The sequence below is a fragment of the Cricetulus griseus genome, chromosome 4, assembly GCF_003668045.3.
Source record: "Cricetulus griseus strain 17A/GY chromosome 4, alternate assembly CriGri-PICRH-1.0, whole genome shotgun sequence".
Taxonomy (NCBI): Eukaryota; Metazoa; Chordata; class Mammalia; order Rodentia; family Cricetidae; genus Cricetulus; species Cricetulus griseus.
The window spans coordinates 69884659-69907741 of NC_048597.1; the positions used below are offsets into that span (position 1 = coordinate 69884659).

At 39.8% G+C, this 23083-nt stretch overlaps 1 pseudogene and 1 gene segment (V, D, J or C); both read right to left on the reverse strand.

Annotated features, from left to right (window-relative positions):
• Window positions 1-13505: 13505 nt before the first annotated feature.
• LOC100757559 lies at window positions 13506-14466 on the reverse strand (annotated as a pseudogene).
• A 5398-nt stretch (window positions 14467-19864) lies between these two features.
• On the reverse strand, window positions 19865-20368 carry LOC113835354. The segment is given in 2 exon segments: window positions 19865-20202; window positions 20323-20368. Coding segments are annotated over 2 exon segments (384 nt in total).
• Between the last annotated feature and the right edge of the window lie 2715 nt (window positions 20369-23083).

Genomic DNA, 23083 nt, shown 5'->3' on the forward strand with positions numbered 1-23083 from the left:
AGAGCTTGAAGTCAGCGATGGTGATGCCTCCAGAAGTTCCTCTATTGTACAGGGTTGTTTTGGCTATCCTGGGTCTTTTGTTTCTCCATATAAAGTTGTGGATTGTTCTTTCAAGGTCAGTAAAGAATTGTGTTAGGATTTTGATAGGGATTGCATTGAATCTGTACATTGCTTTTGGCAAGATTGCCATTTTTACTATGTTGATCCTGCCTGTCCAAGAGCATGGGAGATCTTTCCATTTTCTGGTATCTTCTTTGATAACAAAATTCTTACAGTACAGGTCTTTCACCTTTATGGTTAGTGTTACCCCAAGGTATTTTATGTAGTTTGTGGCAATTGTAAAGGGTGATGTTTCTTTGATTTCTTTCTCCACCAAATATGTCATCCGTATATAGTAGGGCTGCAAATTATTTTAGTTAATCTTGTAGCCTGCCACTTTGCTGTAGGAGGTCCCTGTTAGAGTTTTTCGGGTCACTTATGTAGACTATCATATCATCTGCAAATAGTGAGAGTTTAACTTCTTCCTTTCCGATTTGTATTCCCTTGATGTCCTTTTGTTGTCTTATTGTTCTAGCTAGAAATTCAAGAACAATTTTGAAGACGTAAGGAGAGAGTGGACAACCTTGTCTTGTTCCTGATTTTAGAGGGATTGATTTGAGCCTCTCTCCATTTAATTTGATGTTGGCTGTTGGCTTGCTGTATATTGCTTTTATTGTGTTGAAGTATGTTCCTGTTATCCCTGATTTCTCCAGCACCTTCACCAAGAAGGGATGTTGGATTTTGTCAAAGGCTTTTTTGGCATCTAGTGAGATGATCATGTGATTTTATTTTCCTCAGTCTGTTTATATCGTGGATTACATTGATGGATTTTCATATGTTGAACCATCCTTGCATCCCTGGGATGAAGCCTACTTGATCATGATGGATGATTTTATGTTGTGTTCTTGGATTTGATTTGCCAGTATTTTATTGAGAATTTTTGCATCAAAGTTCATGAGGGATATTGGTCTGTAGTTCTCTTTCTTAGTTGTGTCTTTGTGTGGCTTAGGTATCAAGGTTATTGCAGCCTCATAAAAAGAGTTTGGTAATGACCCTTCTGTTTCTATTGTGTGGAATAATTTGAGGAGAATTGGTATTAGCTGTACTTTGTATTTCTGGTAGAATTCTATACTGAAGCCATCTGGCCCTGGGCATTTTTTGGTTGGGAGACTTCTGATGACTGCTTCAATTTAATTAGGAGTTATAGGTCTATTTAAGTTGCTTATCTGTTCTTGAATTAATTTTGGTAAGTGAAATCTGTCCAGAAAATTGTCCATTTCCTTTAGATTTTCCAATTTCGAAAAATAGAGGTTTTCGAACTATGTCCTGATGATTCTCTGTATTTCCTCTGTGTCTGTTGTTATGTCCCCCTTTTCATTCCTGATTTTATTAATTTGCATGTTCACTCTTTGTTGTTTGGTAAGTTTGGATAAAGATTTGTCTATCTTGTTGATTTTCTCGAAGAATCAACTCTTTGTTATATTGACTCTTTGTATCATTCTCCTAGTTTCCATTTTATTGATTTCAGTCTCAATTTGATTATTTCCTGGCGTCTGACCCCTGGGGTATAGTGGCTTCTTTTTTTCTAAAGTTTCAGTTATGCTGTTAATTCTCTAGTGTGATTATTCTCCTGTTTCTTCATGTGTGCATGCAGTGCTATGAACTTCCCTCTTACCTAAGCTTTCAAAGTATCCCATAAGTTTGGTTATGTTGTGTCTGCATTCTCATTGAATTATAGGAAATCTTTAATTTCTTTTTTTATTTCTTCTTGGATCCATGAATTGTGCAATGGGTTGTTATTTATGTTCCATGTGTTTGTAGGATTTCTGTAGTTCGTGTTGTTGTTGAATTCTAATATTAAAGCATGGTGGTCTGATAAGACACGGGGGGGGGGGTTATTTAAGTTTTTTATGTACCTGTTGAGGTTTGCTATGTTGCCAAGTATGTGATCAATTTTAGAGAAGGTTCCATGTGGGACTGAGAAGAAGGTAAATTGTTTTGTATTTTTGGTGGAATGCTCTACAGATATCTGTTAAGACCAATTGTGCCATAACTTCTATGAGTTCTTTTGTTTTTTTGTTAAGTTTCTGTCTTATGTTCCTGTCCAGTGGTGAGAGTGGGGTGTTGAAATCTCCCACTATAAGTGTGTGTGGTTTTATGTGTGATTTGAGTTTTAGTAATGTTTCTTTTACAAACGTGGATGCCTTCGTGTGGGGCATAATGTTGAGAATTGAGAATTCATCCTGATGGATTTCTCCTGTGATGAGTAGGAAGTGACCTTCTTCTCTTTGGTGTTCATCAGAGTCAGCAATGAAATGTCTCTGTAGTATTCTTTTTCAAAGATTAATTCTACCACTGCCTTAAGGCACAGTGCATATTTTCTTAATTTCCCTGTCTTTAACCTTGATTCCTGGACTCTGAGACTGGGATCATTCCAGAGTTCTAGATAAGTACTCCACCCACTCAATTTTTACTTTTAAAGATTTTCCCCACACTGTTCTCTTCCTTTCCTGGCTCATATCTTCTCCTTTCTTCTCTACAGCTCTACTATCACTTTGACTGAAACTGCATACCTTCCACAATTGCCCACCCCAGGAGACAGATCCATTCCAAACTGCCTGGTTTATTTCCCCAGAACCTCCATAATGCAGGAGTATCATCTCCCTTCCAGTCCCTTGTACCACAACCACCTTGTTAGCAATCTACCTGTTGTAAGCTACATTTTCAATATGTTTACAAAATTTGCTTTCCAGAATTGTACTCACAATATTTTTTTTACCAAAACAGGGTTCTGCTGCCCATTCATTATACCCTGGGACATTCATTCAAATCCCTGAGCAGATACTGGAGCCATCTCAGCTGTGTCCATTTGCTCTATTAGCACAAGCAGTTCTCTCCAAGTCTGCCTGACCCACATCCATGCTGAAACTAAAATGATCTGTTTCCTTATTCTTCACAGTCACCATTGCAGCAGAAGACATTACATGTGTTGCCCAATTCCACACTTTATTGTCTCAATTTCCTCTTAGTGATTTCCTCATTCTTTCTATGACTAGCTCATTATCCATATCCAAAAAAGAAATAAAACAGAAAGATACCAGAAAGGAGGAAATAAACAGTATAATGTGTTAATAATCCAAAAAGTAGAAAATAAAATGAACCTGAACAATTGCAAAGAAGAGGTATTGTGAGTGAGTAATCAATCTATTCCAGGCAGACATTGTTTTCATTCTGTTAGTAAAATAAATCAGAATAAGGAAAAGGTTCTTCAATTTTTGACAAATCTGGTTCCCTTGTCATTGCCATCCAGTTTATGCTAAATCGAATGCACATTGAATTAATTAATGACAACTAATCATTCTGACCTGAACTAAGACCACCACACACTTACACACACACACACACACACACAGAGAGAGAGAGAGAGAGAGAGAGAGAGAGAGAGAGAGAGAGAAGCACACCCATATTTGCTTTTTTTTGAGACAGGTTGGCCTCACACTCACAGAGATCTGCCTCTCTCTGCATTCATCTCCTGCCTCTCAAGAGCTGGGATTACAATCTTGAGCCATCACAACACAGATATACAATTATTATCAATTCAGTATTTCTGGTTTTCCTTGGCTGTTCACTGAGTACATTTTGTGACCTTTCATTATTCGAGTGTAATGATCTTCTGAGCTTTACAGATGAATGATAGGTCATGTTCTGGAAGAACTCTACATTGGCATTTACATGTACACTAGGTCTTTACTTTACATTATAAACCTTGGTTGTTTTTCTATAGGGTTGGATAACACCAGCTTTTTGCTTATTACAATATGACCTTCTCATCAGAATAGTCACTTGAACTCATTACTATTAGTTTTATACTAATTGGGGACAGGAATTCTGGGAGATAAAACCTCATCCTTATGTCTTAGTTTAGTGAGTGTCAAAGACAGGACTCTTTAATAGTTGAAAACAACTTTGTGAAGCAGTGGTTTAACATATGTATGGTCCTTCTCATATTGCAGATACACTTGGCAATACAGAGAATTATTGATGTCATAATGAAGGGAAACATGAAAATATGCAAGTGAATCATGGTTAGAGGTGATGATAACATATCACGATGTAAAGTAGTCTCTGACACAAAATGCCAGTATTATTGACCTTCAAAATTCCTGTTTTCAACCATATCTACTTCATGGTTTCAACCTAATTTAGTAAAGAGGCCAGCTATCCATGTGTGGGAGGAGAAGGTGGAATCTTGCAATGAACCTGGGGATAATCAGTGAGGAGAATACTCCAATAGCAGGACTTTTAAATGAAACAAAAAATAGCAATAGTACTTTTTCAAAACAACTTCACAGCTGGTTCTCTGGAGTTTTTGTCTTACTTCCCCATGATTCATATCACTGTGACTAAAGCCACTACCATAAGATTGACAGAAGTAGGTAGCCTCATCTTCAATCTGCAGATCAGTGATGGTCAGTGAGGCTGAGTTGGAGGAGCTGTCAATGGAACCAGAGAACCTATCAGGAATCCCAGATGGTCTTGTATTGTCAGCATATATCACAGTTTTCGGTGAACTTCCAAAGTGCTGCTGGTACCAGTGCACATAGCTACTTCCAATGTTGCCACTGCTGCGCTTGCAAGAGATGGTGACTGTTCTCCCTAGAGACTCTGACACAGACTTTTGCTGAGTGAGCTCAAATTGGGCACATGATCCTTTAAAAGAAGATAATAAAATCAGTTAGGACAACAAATCTTATTCACCAGGAAAAATATTGTCCAAGCTGTCATAACTAGACAGACAATGGTAGTCACCTTCATCCTCAGGCTGCAACCTGGAAATAGGTAAAATGCCAGAGTTGGAGGAGGTGTCCATGGAACCAGAGAACCGGTCTGGAATTCCAGAGGGTCTTCGATTATAATCATAGTTGAGTAGACGGGGTTTGTTCGACGAATACTGCTGATACCAGTGTACATAATTGCTCCCAATGTTTCCACTGCTGCGGGTGCAGGATATGCTGATCTCCTGGCCCAAAGATCCGGACACAGATTGGGGCTGGGTGAACACAACCTCAGCACAAGACCCTGGGAAGATGGGAAGAAACAGAGTATTAGTGAGGACAAGACAGGGCTAGTTTCTAGGAGTTTGGGAAGAGACTATCATTTCTCCTGTTCACACTCTCAGAATCCCATGGAAACAGCCACCTGTGCTATAAGCGAGGAAAGTGAGGAGAACTGGAGCCCAGGTCATGGTGCACACACCTAAAAGTTCTCCTGGAGCCATATAGAATACTGAGAGACAGTCCCTTCTTATCTGTCACTGTGCTCAGAGAAGATCATTGCTATGCAAATGTCCAAAGGTCAGGAGGCTGTGAAAGTCCCTCCTTCAACAGTAACTTAGGCCCCATCTGAGAAAAAAAAGCCAGGGAGAACTTACTTTTTCATTTAATGCACAGGAAATGCTGCTGAGCAAGGAAAAATCAGCTGAGAGCCTGGCAACACTAAGCAAGTATGTGGCTGGCAGTGCCATTTAGTGGCTGGAGGAAACATCTATCCTGGGCAGGTGCCAGCTCTCCAGGTTTCTGCCATCCCTAAAATACCTTCGACTCCTACAATCACTAGCCCTGTGGGCTCTAAACAAAACCCAGTGCTTTCTGAACAACTAGACCTCCATTTCTATCCAGATACACCAAGAGTTACTACCGTTTCTGATGTATTGGTTCCTTTTGTTGTTGTTGTGTTGTTATTGAGAGTGGAAAATATCAGAAAGAATGTGAACTCCACTCTCACCAGTTGCAGTAGAGAATAGGATATCTGAAGATGGTGAAGTTGAAGGAGAATACCTCCTTCTATAGAGGCACCAAACCCTTCTAGATCACAGGATAAAGGGATGATTTGAGACTATGTTAAAGCACATTCCATACTTACATTCCACATAACTCGTACAGAGGAGATGTTAAATTTTACATTTCCCAAGTAGAGAAATTTGCTAGCACACTCCTAGCTGTGAATCTGTATATTCCAGCCTGAGAATTAGGATTCAAAGTAGCCTGCATAGAAGAAAGAACAGCCTAATTTATATAATAGGCTTGGGGGAATTAAGCAGAGTGTGCATATCTTCTCCATTGGCTCCTACCAGGAACAAATCCAAGTCTGTAGGATTTCTTTATATGTTTGGGAAGAAACTGAGCACCCTAGATTATATATTTGCCACTCAGTTTTTTTTTAGATTCTTAATTACTTAGAAATGAAGTTTGTGGGACTCTGAGAACAATCATCTTGAGTGAATTAACAGAAATTCTGATAGATAAATTAGGCATACTAAGATAGCTTCAATGTAATAGGCCCCCATAAGGTGTGACAGTATTAGCAGGTGTAGCCTTGTTATAGAAATTGTTTCACTCTGAGGGTAGGCTCTTGAAGTCTCCTATATGCAAGCAACACCAGTGCCTCAGTCCACTTCCTATTGTCAGCAGATCAAGAAACAAACTCTCACCTCCTTCTACAGAACTATGTCTGCCTGAATATGGCCATGTCCTGTAATGACAATGGACTGAACCTCTGAAACTGAAGGCCACTCCAATTAACTGTTTTTTTCTTTGAGTTTTTCTGTAGTCATGGTGTCTATTAGCAGCAATACAAACACCAACTAAGACCCAAATTTCACCTGTAAATGTTAGCTTACAATCAGATATGCATGTTTATGTGGAAAATCCATATAGTTCTGGAAAATAATGAAGAGCTATAAAAGAGAATTTCAAAGGAAATATGATAAAACTCCAGTTATATAAAACATTAAAGGCCTAGGTCCTGGGGTGAAATAGTATCACTCCATAGGGAATGGGCTTCCAAAGTCCATTTGTGTAATAGGGATAAATACTGGTTCTACTGTTAGAGCACCCATAGACTGCCCAGGCCTCCTAACAGGCTCCCACATTCAGAGGGTTTGGTTTACTGCTAGTTCCCCAGCTTTACAACTGGGATCTCTGTGCTCCCACTAGGTTGGGTCAAATGGTTCTATAGTTTTCTCCAGCATGGTTTTGACTCCTTTGCTCATCATACTTTTCTAATCCCCAGGAAAGGCCACACCATCTTTGCAGAGTGGGTGGGTGTGGATTGGGGAGGTAGGTAGGGTGTATGGGAGGCTGGGAGGAAGAGGGAACAAGAGGAATTGATATGTAAAATGATTGTAAGTCATTAAATAAAAAGTCGAAAAAAAAAGGTTAAAGGGGATAATAGAGCAGGGATGGATAAATTAGGTTTGATCTTAGAAAGGCAGTTTAGAGGATGGAAAACAGAGAGAAGTACAATAAAGGCATTTTGAAAAAGGCATATGGAAACCTACTACTAAAGAATATATCTTCTTCTCAGCGCCACATGGAACCTTCTCAAAAATTGACCGCATAGTTGGCAGCAAAGCAAACCTCCACAGTTACAAAAGAATTGAAATAACCCCCTGTACCTTATCAGACCACCATGCATTAAAGCTAGAATTCAACAGCAATACGAATTGCAGAAAACCTACATTCGCCTGGAAAATGAATAATACCCAATTGCACCATTCCTGGGTTGAGGAAGAAATAAAAAAAAGAAATTAAAGACTTCCTAGAATTTAATGAGAATGTAGACACAACATACCCAAACTTTTGGGACACTCTGAAAGCAGTGCTGAGAGGGAAGTTCATACCAGTAAGTGCCCACATGAAGAAACTGGAGAAAAGTCACATTAGAGAATTGACAGAACAACTGAAAGCTTTAGAGCAAAAAGACGCAAACTCACCAAGGAGGAGTAGACGCCAGGAAATAATCAACCTGAGAGCCGAAATCAACAAAGTAGAAACTAGGAAAACAGTACAAAGAATCAATGAAACAAAGAGTTGGTTCTTTGAGAAGATCAATAAGATAGACAAACCTCTAGCCAAACTAACCAAAAGGCAGAGAGAGAGCATGCTAATTAACAAAATCAGAAATGAAAAGGGGGATATAACAACGGACACTGAGGAAATCCAGAGAATCTTCAGGTCATACTTTGAAAACCTGTACTCCACAAAATTGGAAAATCTAAAGGAAATGGACTGCTTTCTGGATAAATATTACTTACCAAAATTAAATCAAGATCAGATAAACAGTTTAAATCAACCTATAACACCTAATGAAATAGAAGAAGTCATCAAAAGCCTCCCAACCAAAAAAAGCCCAGGGCCAGATGACTTCACTGCAGAATTCTACCAGAAATTCAAACAAGAGCTAATTCCAGTACTCCTCAAACTGCTCCGCACAATAGAAGCAGATGGGATATTGCCAAACTCTTTCTACGAGGCTAAAATCACTTTGATACCCAATCCACACAAAGATATGACTAAGAAAGAGAACTACAGACTGATATCCATCATGAACATCAATGCTAAAATATTCAATAAAATATTGGCAAACTGAATCCAAGAACATATCAGAAAAATCATCCACCATGATCAAGTAGGCTTCATCCCAGGGATGCAAGGATGGTTCAACATACGAAAATCCATCAATGTAATCCACCATATAAACAAACTGAAAAAGAAAAACCACATGATCATCTCACTAGATGCTGAAAAAGCCTTTGACAAAATCCAACATCCCTTCATGATAAAGATCTTGGAGAGAACAGGAATAACAGGAACATATCTAAACATGATAAACGCAATATACACCAAACCAATAGCCAACATCAAACTAAGTGGAGAGAAACTCAAAGTGTTTCCTCTAAAATCAGGAACAAGACAAGGCTGTCCACTCTCTCCATATCTCTTCAATATTATACTTGAAGTTCTGGCTACAACAATAAGACAAGAAAAGGGGATCAAAGGGATACAAATTGGAAAGGATGAAGTCAGACTTTCACTATTTGCAGACGACTTGATAGTCTACATTAGTGACCCGAAAAACTCTACCAGGGAACTCCTATGGCTGATAAACACCTTCAGCAAGGTAGCAGGATATAAAATTAACTCAAAAAAATCAGTAGCCCTACTATATACAGATGATAAATCCAATGAGAAAGAAATCAGGGAAACATCACGTTCCACAAGCAACATAAGATACCTTGGGGTTACACTAACCAAAAAAAGTGAAAGACCTGTACAATAAGAACTTTGAGACTTTAAAGAAAGAAATTAAAAAGATACCAGAAAATGGAAAGATCTCCCATGCTTTTGGATAGGTAGAATTAACAGTAAAAATGGCAATCCTGCCAAAAGCAATCTACAGAATCACTGCAATCCCCATCAAAATCCCAATGCAGTTTTTCACAGACATTGAAAGAACAATACTTAACTTTATATGGAAAAATAAAAAAACCCAGGATAGCCAAAACAACTCTTTACAATAAAGGATCTTCTGGATGCATCACCATCCCCGACTCAAGCTCTACTATAGAGCCATAGTTCTGAAAACAGCTTGGTATTGGCACAAAAATAGACAGATAGACCAATAGAATCGAATTGAAAACCCTGATATTGACCCACGCACCTACAAATACCTTATTTTTGACAAAGGTGCTAAATATATACAATGGAAAAAAGATAGCATCTTCAACAAATGGTACTGGTACAATTGGTTTCAGACATGCAGAAAATTTCAGATAGATCCATATCTGTCACCATGCATGAAACTTAAGTGCATAAATACAGCCACACTGAATCTTCTAGAAGAGAAAGTGGGAATTACCCTTGAACAAATTGGCACAGGAGACTGATTCCTGAACATTATGCCAGTAGCACAGACATTGAGGTCTGCAATTAATAAATGGGACCTCCTGAAACTGAGAAGCTTCTGCAAGGCAAAGGAAACAGTCAGTAGGACAAAACGACCACCCACAGAATGGGAAAAGATCTTCACCGATCCCACATCTGACAGAGGACTGATTTCCAAAATATATAAGGAGCTCAAGAAGCTAGCCACCAAAACACCAAACAATGAAATTAAAAAGTGGGGTGCAGAACTAAATAGAGAATTCTCAACAGAGGAATCTGAAATGGCTGAAAGACACTTAAGAAAGTGCTCAAAATCATTGGCCATCAGAGAAATGCAACTCAAAACAACTCTGAGATACCACCTCACACCTGTCAGAATGGCTAAAATCAAAAATACCAATGACAATCTATGCTAGAGAGGATGTGGAGATAAAGGAACACTCCTCCATTGCTGGTAGGAGTGCAAACTTGTAAGACCACTCTGGAAATCAGTATGGTGGTTGCTCAGAAAAATGGGAATCAGTCTACCTCAAGATCCAGCCATTCCTCTCTTGGGTATATACCCAAATAGTGCATGTTCATACAAGGACATATGTACAAACATGTTCATAGCAGCATTGTTTGTAATAGCCAAAACCTGGAAGCAACCTAGATGCCCCTCAACTAAAGAATGGATTGAGAAAATGTGGTACATTTATACAATGGAGTGCTACTCAGCAAAAAAAAGCAATGGAATCTTGAAATTCGCAGGCAAATGGAAGGAACTAGAAGAAACCATCCTGAGTGAGATAACCCAGTCACAAAAAGACAAACATGGTATGTACTCACTCATATATGAATTTTAGACATAGAGCAAAGGATTACCATCCTATAATCTTCACCAAAGAAACTAGGAAACATGAAAGACTCTAAGGGATAAATGGTCCCCAGGAATGGAAGTGGCATGAACTCCTGAACTAATTGCGAGCATGAGGGTAGGGGGGAGTGAGCTGCTACAATAAGATCAAGAGAAGAGGAGTAGAGGAGAGGAAATGGAGGGGCAGAAATATTGAGTTGGGGGAAGAATAGCGGAGAGAGAGCAGGATGAGAGATACCATATCTGAGGGAGCCACTATAGGTCTGAGAAGAGATCTGGAACCAGGGAGATCTCCAGAGACCTACAAGGATGACACGATCTGACACTCCAGGCAATGGTGGAGAGGATAACCTAAAAGCCCTTTCCCTAAAATGAGATTGATGACTTCTCTTTATGCCATCCTAGAGCCCTCATCCATTGGCTGATGGAAGCAGAGACAGACATCCACATATATACACTGAGCTGAAATCAGGAATTTAGTTGAAGAAAGGGAGGAATGAAGAGCGAAGGGGTCTGTACCAGGTTGGAGAAACCCACAGGAACAGTTGGCCTGAACAAGGGAGAGCACATCGACCCCAGATGCTGTCGGGGAGGCCAGTACAAGATTGATCCAGACCCCTGAACATGGATGTCAATAAGGAGGCCTCTGCCCTCCAGGGAGCCTCCGGTGATGGATTATTATTTTCCCTGGTGCAAGAAGGGATTTTGAGAGCCCATCCCACTCTGGGCTCTCAAACTCAAAAGGGTTACACTCTAGCCCTGGACACATGGGAAAGGTCCCAGGACCAGCACGGGAAGATTTGGTGGACTTTGCAGAGCCCCCGTTGAGGGCCCTACCCTGCCTGGGGAGTTGTGGGTGGATGGGGTGGAGGGTAGGTTGGGGGTAGGAGAGGAGGAATGGAGGTGAAGGGAGGGAGAGGGAGAAGGGACTTACATGTGAAACAAGCTTGTTCCCTAACTAGAACTATTAAATAAATTTTAAAAAAAAAGCGCAGCCTTGATACAGAGCACAGGTCCTTTCCAGGCTAAGCAGAGTCTAACAACAGCATCATAAACTGAACACATCTAGGCATGTAGGGCCCCGTCTCACTTAACTGGGAATACACACTTTTGAAATAACAACCTGGAGCTGTCACTGGAGTTTTCAAGCTGTGTAAGTTCTACAATGACAGCTCCTGCCATGTGGAACCTTACAGCAAGTTCCTCATCTGTAAATTATAGTGTCTGCATGGGTCATGCTGTCATCTGCAGAGGCTGTGTGCTATGCTTCACCTGTATGTACCTTCTCATTCTCAAACCCTTATTCTATAATAACTACCAACAGCAATTTTCCATTAAAATCTTCACAGGAAGGGCTCAAGACAGTCCCTCATAAAGAAAAGCCCTGAATGCTGAGATCCTTATTAATTATTCAGTATGTATAAGGGGGGTATGAGAGAGAGAGAGAGAGAGAGAGAGAGAGAGAGAGAGAGAGAGAGAGAGAGATTGTCTTATGTTTCAAAGTGTGCACTTGTGTCTGCTCTGATCTGTGAAAGAATCTTTTTTCCTTTGTGTTTTTCAGTTTCTACCTGTTAGTTTCTGTGTTGTTTACTGTATTTTTATTTCCAGTCCTATCCATGATGGTCTCAGAGATATAGTTTGCCTTTGCAATTTTATCTAAAAATGGACTAAAATTACATAAACAACTATACACAGTTCTCTATGATCACAGAAAAAACATGAGTAGGATTCACACATGTGTTTTTGTACATGTTATACACCCATATTACAATGTACAGAGCTCAACAGTGAAGGCTAATACCAATAGTTATTTCTCCCTTTTAAAATTATTTATTTCCTTTTTGAGAATATCATTCAGGTCCATTATTCTTTGTTCAATTACTTCCTGTAAAGTCCTTCCATATGGTCTTCCTTGGTCCCGTTCAAACTCATGGCCTCTTTTTTTCCTTAATTGTTGCTACATACAAATATTTGTATTTCAATACATATATATTCCTAAATTCATGAATACAAGTTGCTTAGTATGTATATTGTTATGTGTGTGTATACTTCATGGATGTCTATTTGGATTAGATAACCAATTTGTGTACTTGTGAGACGAAGTGTGTAACATCTGTCCTTTAAATTCTTTTTTTACAAGAGAATTAAATCCTTTATTGATTACACATGATAATGGATGATACACAAGCTTCATTTCCATCTGTTATTTTTATATGATACCATTATTCAATTGATATTGCATAGGGTGTGCCAAAAACCATTTTATAACCAAATTTTGGCTTTGCTTGGATGACCTTTTTAATGGTGAAACTCATTAAAGTCACAACAATAACCGGCAGTTTAACTACACCACGGTTTTTAAAGACAATGGCTTCTCCACCCAAACAATATAAATAAATCCCAAATGGAACTTGGTACCACCCTGAAGGAATTCTAAACTTCGCACCGTTGGGCAAGTTTACCAAGATGGCTTCAGAGTAGACTAACTTTACACAGCACATTAAAAAAAGAAAAGAAAGACACATTTATTCAGCGTCATGATCAGACTATTACATTTAGGAATCAAGAAGCATGGGTGAAAAAAGGTCTATGGTAAAACCCTTTGTTGGAATGCTTTACACTTTCCACAGAACAGAAACTAAAATAACCTGTTATACAATTAGTCACAAATACAGTCCTGGGTTTGTTTTTTTTGTTTGTTTGTTTGTTTTTTGTTTTGTTTTTTTGCCCATATAAATGAGTATTGTCTAACACATGTCTTCTTTGTAGCAGGTAGGCCCTGCCACCACTGTGCTTGGCTGAATTCACAAATCTGTTATAACCTGTAGCTTCCCTGTCACTTCTCTGGCTCTCCTCTCCTGCTAAGCTTTGTTTCCTGGCTGTAATTAGAACCTCTTGCCACTTATGTAGCTATAGCCACTGCTGGAACCACCATAACCACCGTGGTTTCGTGGTGTAGCAAAGTATTGGCCTCCACCACCATAAGGGCCGGAGCTTCTGCCTCCAAAGTTTCTTCCATTCATTGTTCCAAATTTTGAAGATTGATTGTTATAATTGCCAAAATCATTATAGCTCCACCACCTCCAAAATTGCTTCCATCATTACCAAATCCATTATAGCCATCCCCACTGCCACCTCATCCACCACCACCACAGCTACCACCAAAGCCACCATGACCACTTAAGTTTCCCCCTCAACAAAAGTTGTCATTGCCGCCAAAACCACTTCCATGACCACCACCAAAGTTTCCGGAACCACTTTGACCTCTGTGTCTGGTCGAAGCACTAGCCATCTCTTGCTTTGACAGGGCTTTTCTCACTTCACAGTTGTGGCCATTCACAGTATGGTATTTCTGAATAACAGTCTTGTCCACAGAGTCATGGTCATTAAAGGTGACAAAAGCAAACCCTATTTTTTCCCCATTGCCTCTGTCTATCATTATTTCAATCACTTAAGTTTTCCCATACTGCTCAAAATAATCTCGCAGATGATGTTCTTCAGTGTCCTCTTTAATACCGCCAACAAAGATCTTTTTCACAGTTAAGTGGGCCCCCGGTCTTTGAGAATCTTCTCTTGAAACAGCTCTCTTAGGTTCAACAACTCTGCCATCTACCTTGTGTGTCCTTGCATTCATAGCGGCATCTACTTCTTCCATAGTGGCGTATGTGAAAAACCAAAGCCCCTGGATCGCTTCGGGTTTGGATCTCTAATTACCACACAGTCGGTTAGTGTTCCCTATTGCTCAAAATAGCTTTTCAGACTCTCGTTGGTTGGTTCAAAGGTCAGCCCTCCAATGAAGAGCTTCCGCAGTTGTTCCGGCTCCTTGGTTGACTCCCACTTAGACATTACACAGGGAAATGAAAGCCTTCAGCGATGCTTCCTCTGCCTTGCCAACAGGCAGAAAGGAGTAAGCCAACGAACATATCCTGTCCTTTAAATTCTTTCAGATTTGTATTGCACAATAATCTTGGAGGAATTCTCCCATCCTCTTGAAAGAAAAGAGAATATATTCACCTAATTGAACCTTAATTGAAACACCTCAGAGACATTTTCAATTTCTCAAGTGTCCTATTTCATTTACACTTTGTCCTTCTCTAACTATCCTATGTATTGTACAGAGGGTGATATCAGGTGTTTCCTATGACTTTCCCTATATCCCCGAGTCTTAATGATCTCACTACAGTGAATTTGAGGAGATGCAGAGGGTAACTATTACACAGCCAAAGTATATTTTTATTTTATTTTTATAATTGTAATTAGACCAATTTTAAATTAGAAACAAGCTTCTTTTACATGTTAATCCCAATTCCCTCTCCCTCTCCTCCTCCCCTGCCCCCCACAGATCCCCTACCCATCCCCTTTTTGCTCCTCAGGGAGGGTGAGGCCTTCCATGGCGATCTTCAGAGTCTGTCATATCCTTTGGAGCAGGGCCTAGACCCTCCTGCGTGTGTCTAGGCGGAAAGAGTATCACTCAATGTGGAGTGGGCTCCCAAAGTCCATTCCTGTACTAGGGACAAATACTGAACCACTACCAGAGGCCCCATAGATTGCCCCTATCTCCAAACTGGCATCCTTACTCAGGGGTTCTGGAACAGCCCTATGCTGGTTTCCAAGCTATCAGTCTGGCTTCCATGAGCAACCCCTTGTTCAGGTCAGCTGTTTCTGTTGGTTTCTCCAGCCTGGTCTTGACACTTGGCTCATCACACCTCTGTCTCTGCAACTGGATTCCAGTGTTCAATTCAGTGTTTAGCTGTGGGTGTCTGATTCTGCTTCCATCAGCTACTGAATGAAGGCTCTAGGATGGCATATAAGGCAGTCATTCTTATTATTGGAGTAGGGCATTTAAGGTAGCCTTCAACTATTGCTTAGATGGTTAGTTGGGGTGAAACTTGTAGATCTCTAGACATTTCCCTAGTGAGATTCTCTTTAAACCTATAATGGCTCCCTCTATTACTAGCTCTCCTCAGTTTTTCCCCTGACTAAAACTTTCTGCTCTCTCATGTCCTGCTCCCCACTCCTCTTCTCCCCTTCTCTTTCTTCTAACTCCCTCTCCACTCCCAATTAACTCAGGAGATCTTGTCCCTTTCCTCTTCTCTTGGGGACCATGTATGTCTCTCTTAATGTCCTCCTTGTTTCCTATCTTCTCTTCAGCCAAAGTAAGTTACAGGAGTACATGTGGCACCATCAAGAGTAAAACGAGCAGTGGTCCCAGGGACTATTGTACAGGAAAGCATTCACACTGGAGGTTGACAAGATACCACAGACCCCTCTACCTATTGACATAGGTTTCACACTGATTTGTAAAGTGCTCAGAACAGGCAGCTATCACAAAAGGATATTTCATGTTCATGGGTTAATTGGCCCATTTCAAGATGCACTTAAGGAAATTTTTCTAAGTATTTTTCATATTGTCTCAGTCCTGTTGAGGAATTATTCAGAAAGAAAGTAGAGGATCAGTGTAAGAGAGTTTACGAGAATATCAAGAAGCTGTATTTACCCACAAGCTGTCTGGACCAAAGAAGAGGAAGAAAGAATCGAGTAGCTTTTGACTTGAGGTAAAGCAATGGGGAAGGACTTTCTTGGAAATGTAAGTCTGTATCTCAGCATGCATATAATTTTGACTTTTATCACAGGGATGCAGTAACAGAAGATGCTGAGGCAGCTCTTCTGGAAGCCAGACCTGGATTATGCCTCTTGTTTGGTTGGGGAAATTGATGGGAAACAACAAGCATTTTTCACTGTGATGTGGCATCCTTTTGATGCTCCATACAATGTATACCATTGGACTATGGGGATATTAGGAACAGTTTGGGATTGGTAGAGCCACCTAGAAATCTTCCTTCAAAGATGTTTTTAAAGTGTGGACTCCTCATCCCTATCAAGCACTCTGCAACAACAGCAGGATTTGTCTTATGTTTGTGATCTCTAAGCATCAGCATGAGCTTCACAGTGGGAAGGTCTACTCTTCTCATTAGGATTAATATATATCTACTTGTATTTTTCTGTACGTTCCTTATTGGTGCATCCTTAGTTGCAGAGACCCAGAATTTGTCCAACGGCTAAGGATGAGGTCTCTCATCACATCCTACTGAGCTTTTGCACTTCATCCTACCTTAGGTCACTCTCTGATAATTTCAAATATGAATTTTAATAATACAATGGCTTATACCATTTTGTGCTAGACACCCATTATAATTCCTAAAAGATAAGTTTCTAGAAACTCTGACTCTTTGCCCCCTCCCTAGAATTCTTAAACTCATATGAAAGGATTAATCACTGCCATGGTGTCTGTAAATTCCATTTTTTGATATTACATGGAGAGAGAGGTAGTTCTTTAAGTAATGGTTGAAAACTAAGTTGTCACATATAAATCATGGAGTCAGCAGGACTTATACTTAGCCTAAGGTTGTTAACCACAGGATATTTGGAGCAGGACACGGTCAGTCCATCAGCAGTTGAGTCTTGACAGCAATCTAAAGAAACAACTGACCTCAAAGCACTGTCTCATTTCTGAAAATTGGTTCCCCCTAACTCTTATCATATAATTGTTATCCTAAAATATTAATTGGCTGCTCATTATGTTTCTTTACTCTCACTTAACTGATGCTTGCTCAGTAAAATTGCAAACACACAGATAATTAAACAAAAACAAAACAAAAATGATAATGCAGAAAATCCCAGAGTAGGGACAATTGTGTTTTAATTCCATTAAAAACTCCATCCTCTGTGATTCCTTTTGCAGCAGCTCTCAGATTAGCAAGGAGACTGTTGCACAAATTTGTTGTAAATGAACATTTTTTTCTAAATTCAAGTTTAGTGATAGTCTTTGTCAGTGGTATTGAACTCCACAATAATAATTATTAGATAGAAATCACAAGAGATCATAGTAGCAGTGTACCTCTCAAGCTCTCCTAAAGAGCTCTGTTTTAGGACACAACTTTGACTATCTATAAATCAAGATGTGAAGTTCCAAGCAACTTAACAACAGTTTTTGCCTATAACTGAATATTGTCCTGAACATTTGAGAAGACTTCTAATTTTCTAGGAATATGACAAGCCATATCACTGCCTCATACCAATGGTCATCAGAGTGCTTAGGTCAGCATTGTCCCTATCTCATCAAACGTTTTCAGTACTAGTCAGTCCCTCTAGCAGTTTTAATGAACACAGTGAAACAAGAAATGGATCTATTTGATTAAAACATACCCTGAGTTAACTGACATAACAGAAATATTAATTAGATTTCTGAGATCTGAAAACATTGAAAAGACTCTACATGCTCTCTCTTATTATGTTTGGTTCTGTTAGTTTAGTAGTTCTCCATGTTTTTACTATGTTCATATAGATTTGTGATACTTGATGTTGAACAAAGATCTTATATGCCCCAGGTAAGTGCTCTACCAATAAGCTATATTTTCAGCCTTTTTGGTTTCCTTTCTAGTCTTTTTATGTCATATTTTTAGACAAAGTATCTTATACATATCAGTTTCTTACTTCTTCACTCTAACTCCCCAAAACTTCCCCAATATATCCTCCATGCTCCTCCCAAATTCATGTCCAATTAATAATTCCCACAAGCACAGTAGGGGTGTCATCCACTTAGCAACAGGAAACCAACCACACCCAAAGGATACACACTGCCCTCCAACAAAACTGGGCCTTCAGCATCCTTTAGCTGCTCTTAGCTTCTCAGGTAGATGCAACACCTCTGGAGCTCTCTCTACTCCACGCTGGAATTTTTAATTCAGGAGATTTCCCTACTCCATTCTGGAATTTTTAACTGGCTTGCTCGTATGGTGGCCTTATGCAGGTAACCACAGTGATGTGAACTCATGTTTGCAAAACCAAGAGAATACACTTTCACAGCACCTCTCCTCATTCTATGCTTATTTATACATTCTTTCTTTCCTTCTTCTTCATTGTCCCTGGATTTTTAAGGTATGGAGTGATACAGATGTCCACTGTATAGCTAGGAATTCACAGCCACATACTCCCAGCAATATGAGCTGTTCTAAATCTATGAATTAATCATTACTATATAATTTTGAGGATGGCACCGGGCCATCCTCAAAATTATATATATTATAATATATATATATATATATATATATATATATATATGTCTCTACTTCATAGGACTTTTGGAAAGGATTAAAGATGGGGCTGTTTTGGAAAATTGTGTTGCTAAGGATGAAATATGAAGTTTCAAAAGCCTTTATCACTTAAAGTTAGCTTGCTTTCATCCCCACACTGCATTTTCTCCCTCTTGTAGTTGTTTACAATGTCAAAGCTCTAGCTTTGTTCCTGCCTGCTGCCATGGTTTCTGCCACATGGTCATAGACTCATTCTCTGAAAGCATAAGCTATTCCCAGGTAAATGCATTCTTCCACAACTTGCCCACCTATGTTGTTTTGTCATGAAAAAAAACATAACTAATATAGAAGTTGGTACCAGAAACTGAGATATTGCTATGATAGGCTGGACCATCCTGAGTTATAGAGAAAGACAGATGTTGGGATGTTAAACTGGGGAGTGGAATGAAGTTGAACACTGTAGTAGGGGCTTATGAGCCATCCTGGGGGGACCTTGGAAACAGTAGTGTTGAGCAAAGTGGTCAATGGAGGTACAGATGAAGATCAAGAGGCTTCCAATGGAAACAAGTCTGCAACTGGATTAGAGATTATCTTGTAGCATTTTGCAAAAGAATGTACCTGTTTTGACAATGATCATTAGAACTAACCTGAGGCTAAATTGATGAGTTTATGACTGCTTTTATTGCCCTTGGGTATTCTAAGACAAATTAATTTGGCTTTATTGTCTGATTATTAGTGACTACTGTTACAATGGGCTACAGTGAGTGAAAAAGAGCAAACAGAAAAATAAATACAAAATGTAGTTAGTGAAGTAAAACATTACTAGAAAAATCTTTCTCAGTCCAGCTTTACTCAGTCCTGGGCACATCAGTGTGTGGGAAAGCTTAGAGTCAGAGAGAGAGACAGAGACATAGACAGAGTAAAAGAGACACAGAGTCAGAGAGACCGACTGATAAATAGATGATAGATAGTTGATGATGATAGATGACAGATAGATAGATAGATAGATAGATAGATAGATAGATAGATAGACAGAAAGTAAGTTGTATTTTAGAAAATAAATGGGAGTATTGAAGACAACTTTTCAAAGCAAGACAAAATGGCTAGATTTTTTGACATTGAAGGTGGTGATGCTCTAGAGAGTTTTTGTCTCAGTTCCCCTTAAGTCTGGTTCTCTGTGTGAAATAGCTGTCATAACCAGACAGACAATAGTAGTCACCTTCATCCTCAGGTTGCAACCTGGAAATAGTTAAAATGCCAGAGTTGGAGGAGGTGTCCTTGGAGCCAGAGAACCGGTCTGGAATTCCAGAGGGTCTTTGATCATATTTGTAGATAAGCAGACGGGGTTTGTTCGACGAATGCTGCTGATACCAGGATACATAATTACTTGCAATGTTTCCACTGCTTCGGGTGCAGGATATGCTGATCTCCTGGCCCAAAGATCCGGACACAGATTGGGGCTGGGTGAACACAACCTCAGCACAAGACCCTGGGAGGATGGGAAGAAACAGAGTATTAGTGAGGACCAGACAGGGCTAGTTTCTAGGAATCTGGGAAGAGACTATCATTTCTCCTGTTCACACTCTCAGAATCCCATGGAAACAGCCACCTGTGCTATAAGCGAGGAAAGTGAGGAGAACTGGAGCCCAGGTCATGGTGCAGACACCTAAAAGTTCTCCTGGAGCCATACAGCATACTGAGACACACTCCCTTCTTATCTGTCACTGTCCTCAGAGAAGATCATTGCTATGCAAATGTCCCCTGTCCAGAAGGCTGTGAAAGTCCCTCCTTCAGTAACCAAGGCCCCATCTGAGAAAAAAAAAAAAAAGCCAGAGAGAACTTACTTTTTCATTTAATGCACAGGAAATGCTGCTGGGCAAGGAAAAATCAGCTGAGAGCCTGGCAACACTAAGCAAGTATGTGGCTGGCAGTGCCCTCTAGTGGCTGGAGGAGATATCTATCCTGGGCAGGTGCCAGCTCTCCAGGTTTCTGCCATCCCTAAAATATCTTTGACTCTTACAATCACTAGCCCTGTGGGCTCCAAACAAAATCAGTGCTTTCTGAGCAACTAGACCTCCATTTCTATCCAGATACACCAAGAGTTACTACCGTTTCTGATGTATTGGTTCCTTTTGTTGTTGTTGTGTTGTTATTGAGAGTGGAAAATATCAGAAAGAATGTGAACTCCACTCTCACCAGTTGCAGTAGAGAATAGGATATCTGAAGGTGGTGAAGTTGAAGGAGAATACCTCCTCCAATAGAGGCACCAGACCCTTCTAGATCACAGGATAAAGGGATGATTTGAGACTATGTTAAAGCACATTCCATACTTACATTCCACATAACTCGTACAGAGGAGATGTTAAATTTTACATTTCCCAAGTAGAGAAATTTGCTAGCACACTCCTAGCTGTGAGTCTGTATATTCCAGCCTGAGAATTAGGATTCAAAGTAGCCTGCATAGAGGAAAGAACAGCCTAAAATATAATAGGCTTGGGGGAATTTAGCAGGGTGCGCATATCTTCTCCATTGGCTCCTACCAGGAACAAATCCAAGTCTGCAGGATTTCTTTATATGTTTGGGAAGAAATTAAGCCCCCAATTTAGATTCTTAATTACTTAGAAATGGAAGTTTGTGGGACTCTGAGAACAATCATCTTGAGTGAAGTAACAGAGAGCCTGATAGATAAATGAGGCATGCTAAGATAGCTTCAATGTAATAGGCTCCCATAAGGTGTGACAGTATTAGCAGGTGTAGCCTTGTTATAGAAATTGTTTCACTCTGAGGGTAGGCTCTTGAAGTCTCCTATATGCAAGCAACGCTAGTGTCTCAGTTCACTTCCTATTGTCAGCAGATCAAGAAACAAACTCTCACCTCCTTCTACAGAAAATTGTCTGTCTGAATATGGCCATGTCCTGCAATGAAAATGGACTGAACCTCTGAAACTGAAGGCCACTCCAATTAAGTGTTTTTTTTCTTTGTGAGTTTTTCTGTAGTCAGAGTGTCTATTAACAGCAATACAAACACCAACTAAGACCCATGTTTCATCTGTAAATGTTAGCTTACAATCAGATATACATGTTTATGTGGAAAATCTATATAGGTCTGGAAAATAATGAAGAGCTATAAAAGAGAATTTCAAAGGAAACATGATAAAACTCCAGTTATATAAAACATTAAAGGCCTAGGTCCTGGGGTGAAATAGTATCACTCCATAGGGAATGGGCTTCCAAAGTCCATTTGTGTAATAGGGATAAATACTGGTTCCACTGTTAGAGCACCAATAGACTGCCCAGGCCTCCTAACTGGCTCCTAACATTCAGAGGGTTTAGTCCAATGCTGGTTCCCCAGCTTTACAACTGGTATCCCTGTGCTCCCACTAGGTTGGGTCAAATGATTCTATAGTTTTTGCCAGCATGGTTTTGACTCCATTGCTCATCAGACTTTTCTGATCCCCATGAAAGGCCTCACCATCTATGCAGAGTGGGTGGGGTGGGGTGGGGAGGAAGGTAGGGGGTATGGGAGGATTTGAGGAAGAGGAAAAATGGGGGATTGATATGTAAAATGATTGTAAGACATTAAATAAAAAGTAGAAAAAAAAGATTAAAGTGGAATAATAGAGCAGGGAAGGCTAAAATAGGTTTGAGCATAGGTTTCCATAGAGGATGGAAAACAGAGAGGGATACAATAAAGGCATTTTGAAAAAGGCATATGGAAACCTACTACTAAAGAAGCTTATGCATACAGATTAAAAATGGTTTGTCCTTTAACAGGGTGATAATGCTTCTATGAGACTTTAGAGACTAGCAAATAAGCATGCAAGTTCCAATGAACAGGATATATGCTCGGAGACTCCCAAGCATTACAGGCTATTGCAATTGATTTGTTTCTTTTCTATAACATAACAGTAAGGTAATTATTCCCTCCTGTGGAAGACACAACATAATTGAGGAATGAAATATGGAGAGATCCAGCTGGTACTCACCTGGAATGTTTATTTCTACTGTAGCACACATGGTGCTTGGAGGTGTTATGCATGATACCAGAAAAGAGATAAAAGGCTGTGTCTTACCCATCTGGGAACTCTGAGTGCTACATACAGACTGGCCTAACTTGACGTCTCCACTAATCCAATGTGGCATGAAATCATGATAGTAAATAACTAATAAGGGAGATTCATAATCTGTGAGTTTAAGATATCTTTTATTAGATAAACACCAGCCAAACACAAGCCAGAGCATGCCATGAGATCAGGGAAGGAGGCCAGAGAGAAGGGGCTTCCCGTGTGCTTTGTCTGTCCCTTTAAACCCTATCGCATTACCCTAACCTCACATGTAGCCAGCCTCTAGCAGGCATGACTTAGGTGGTCC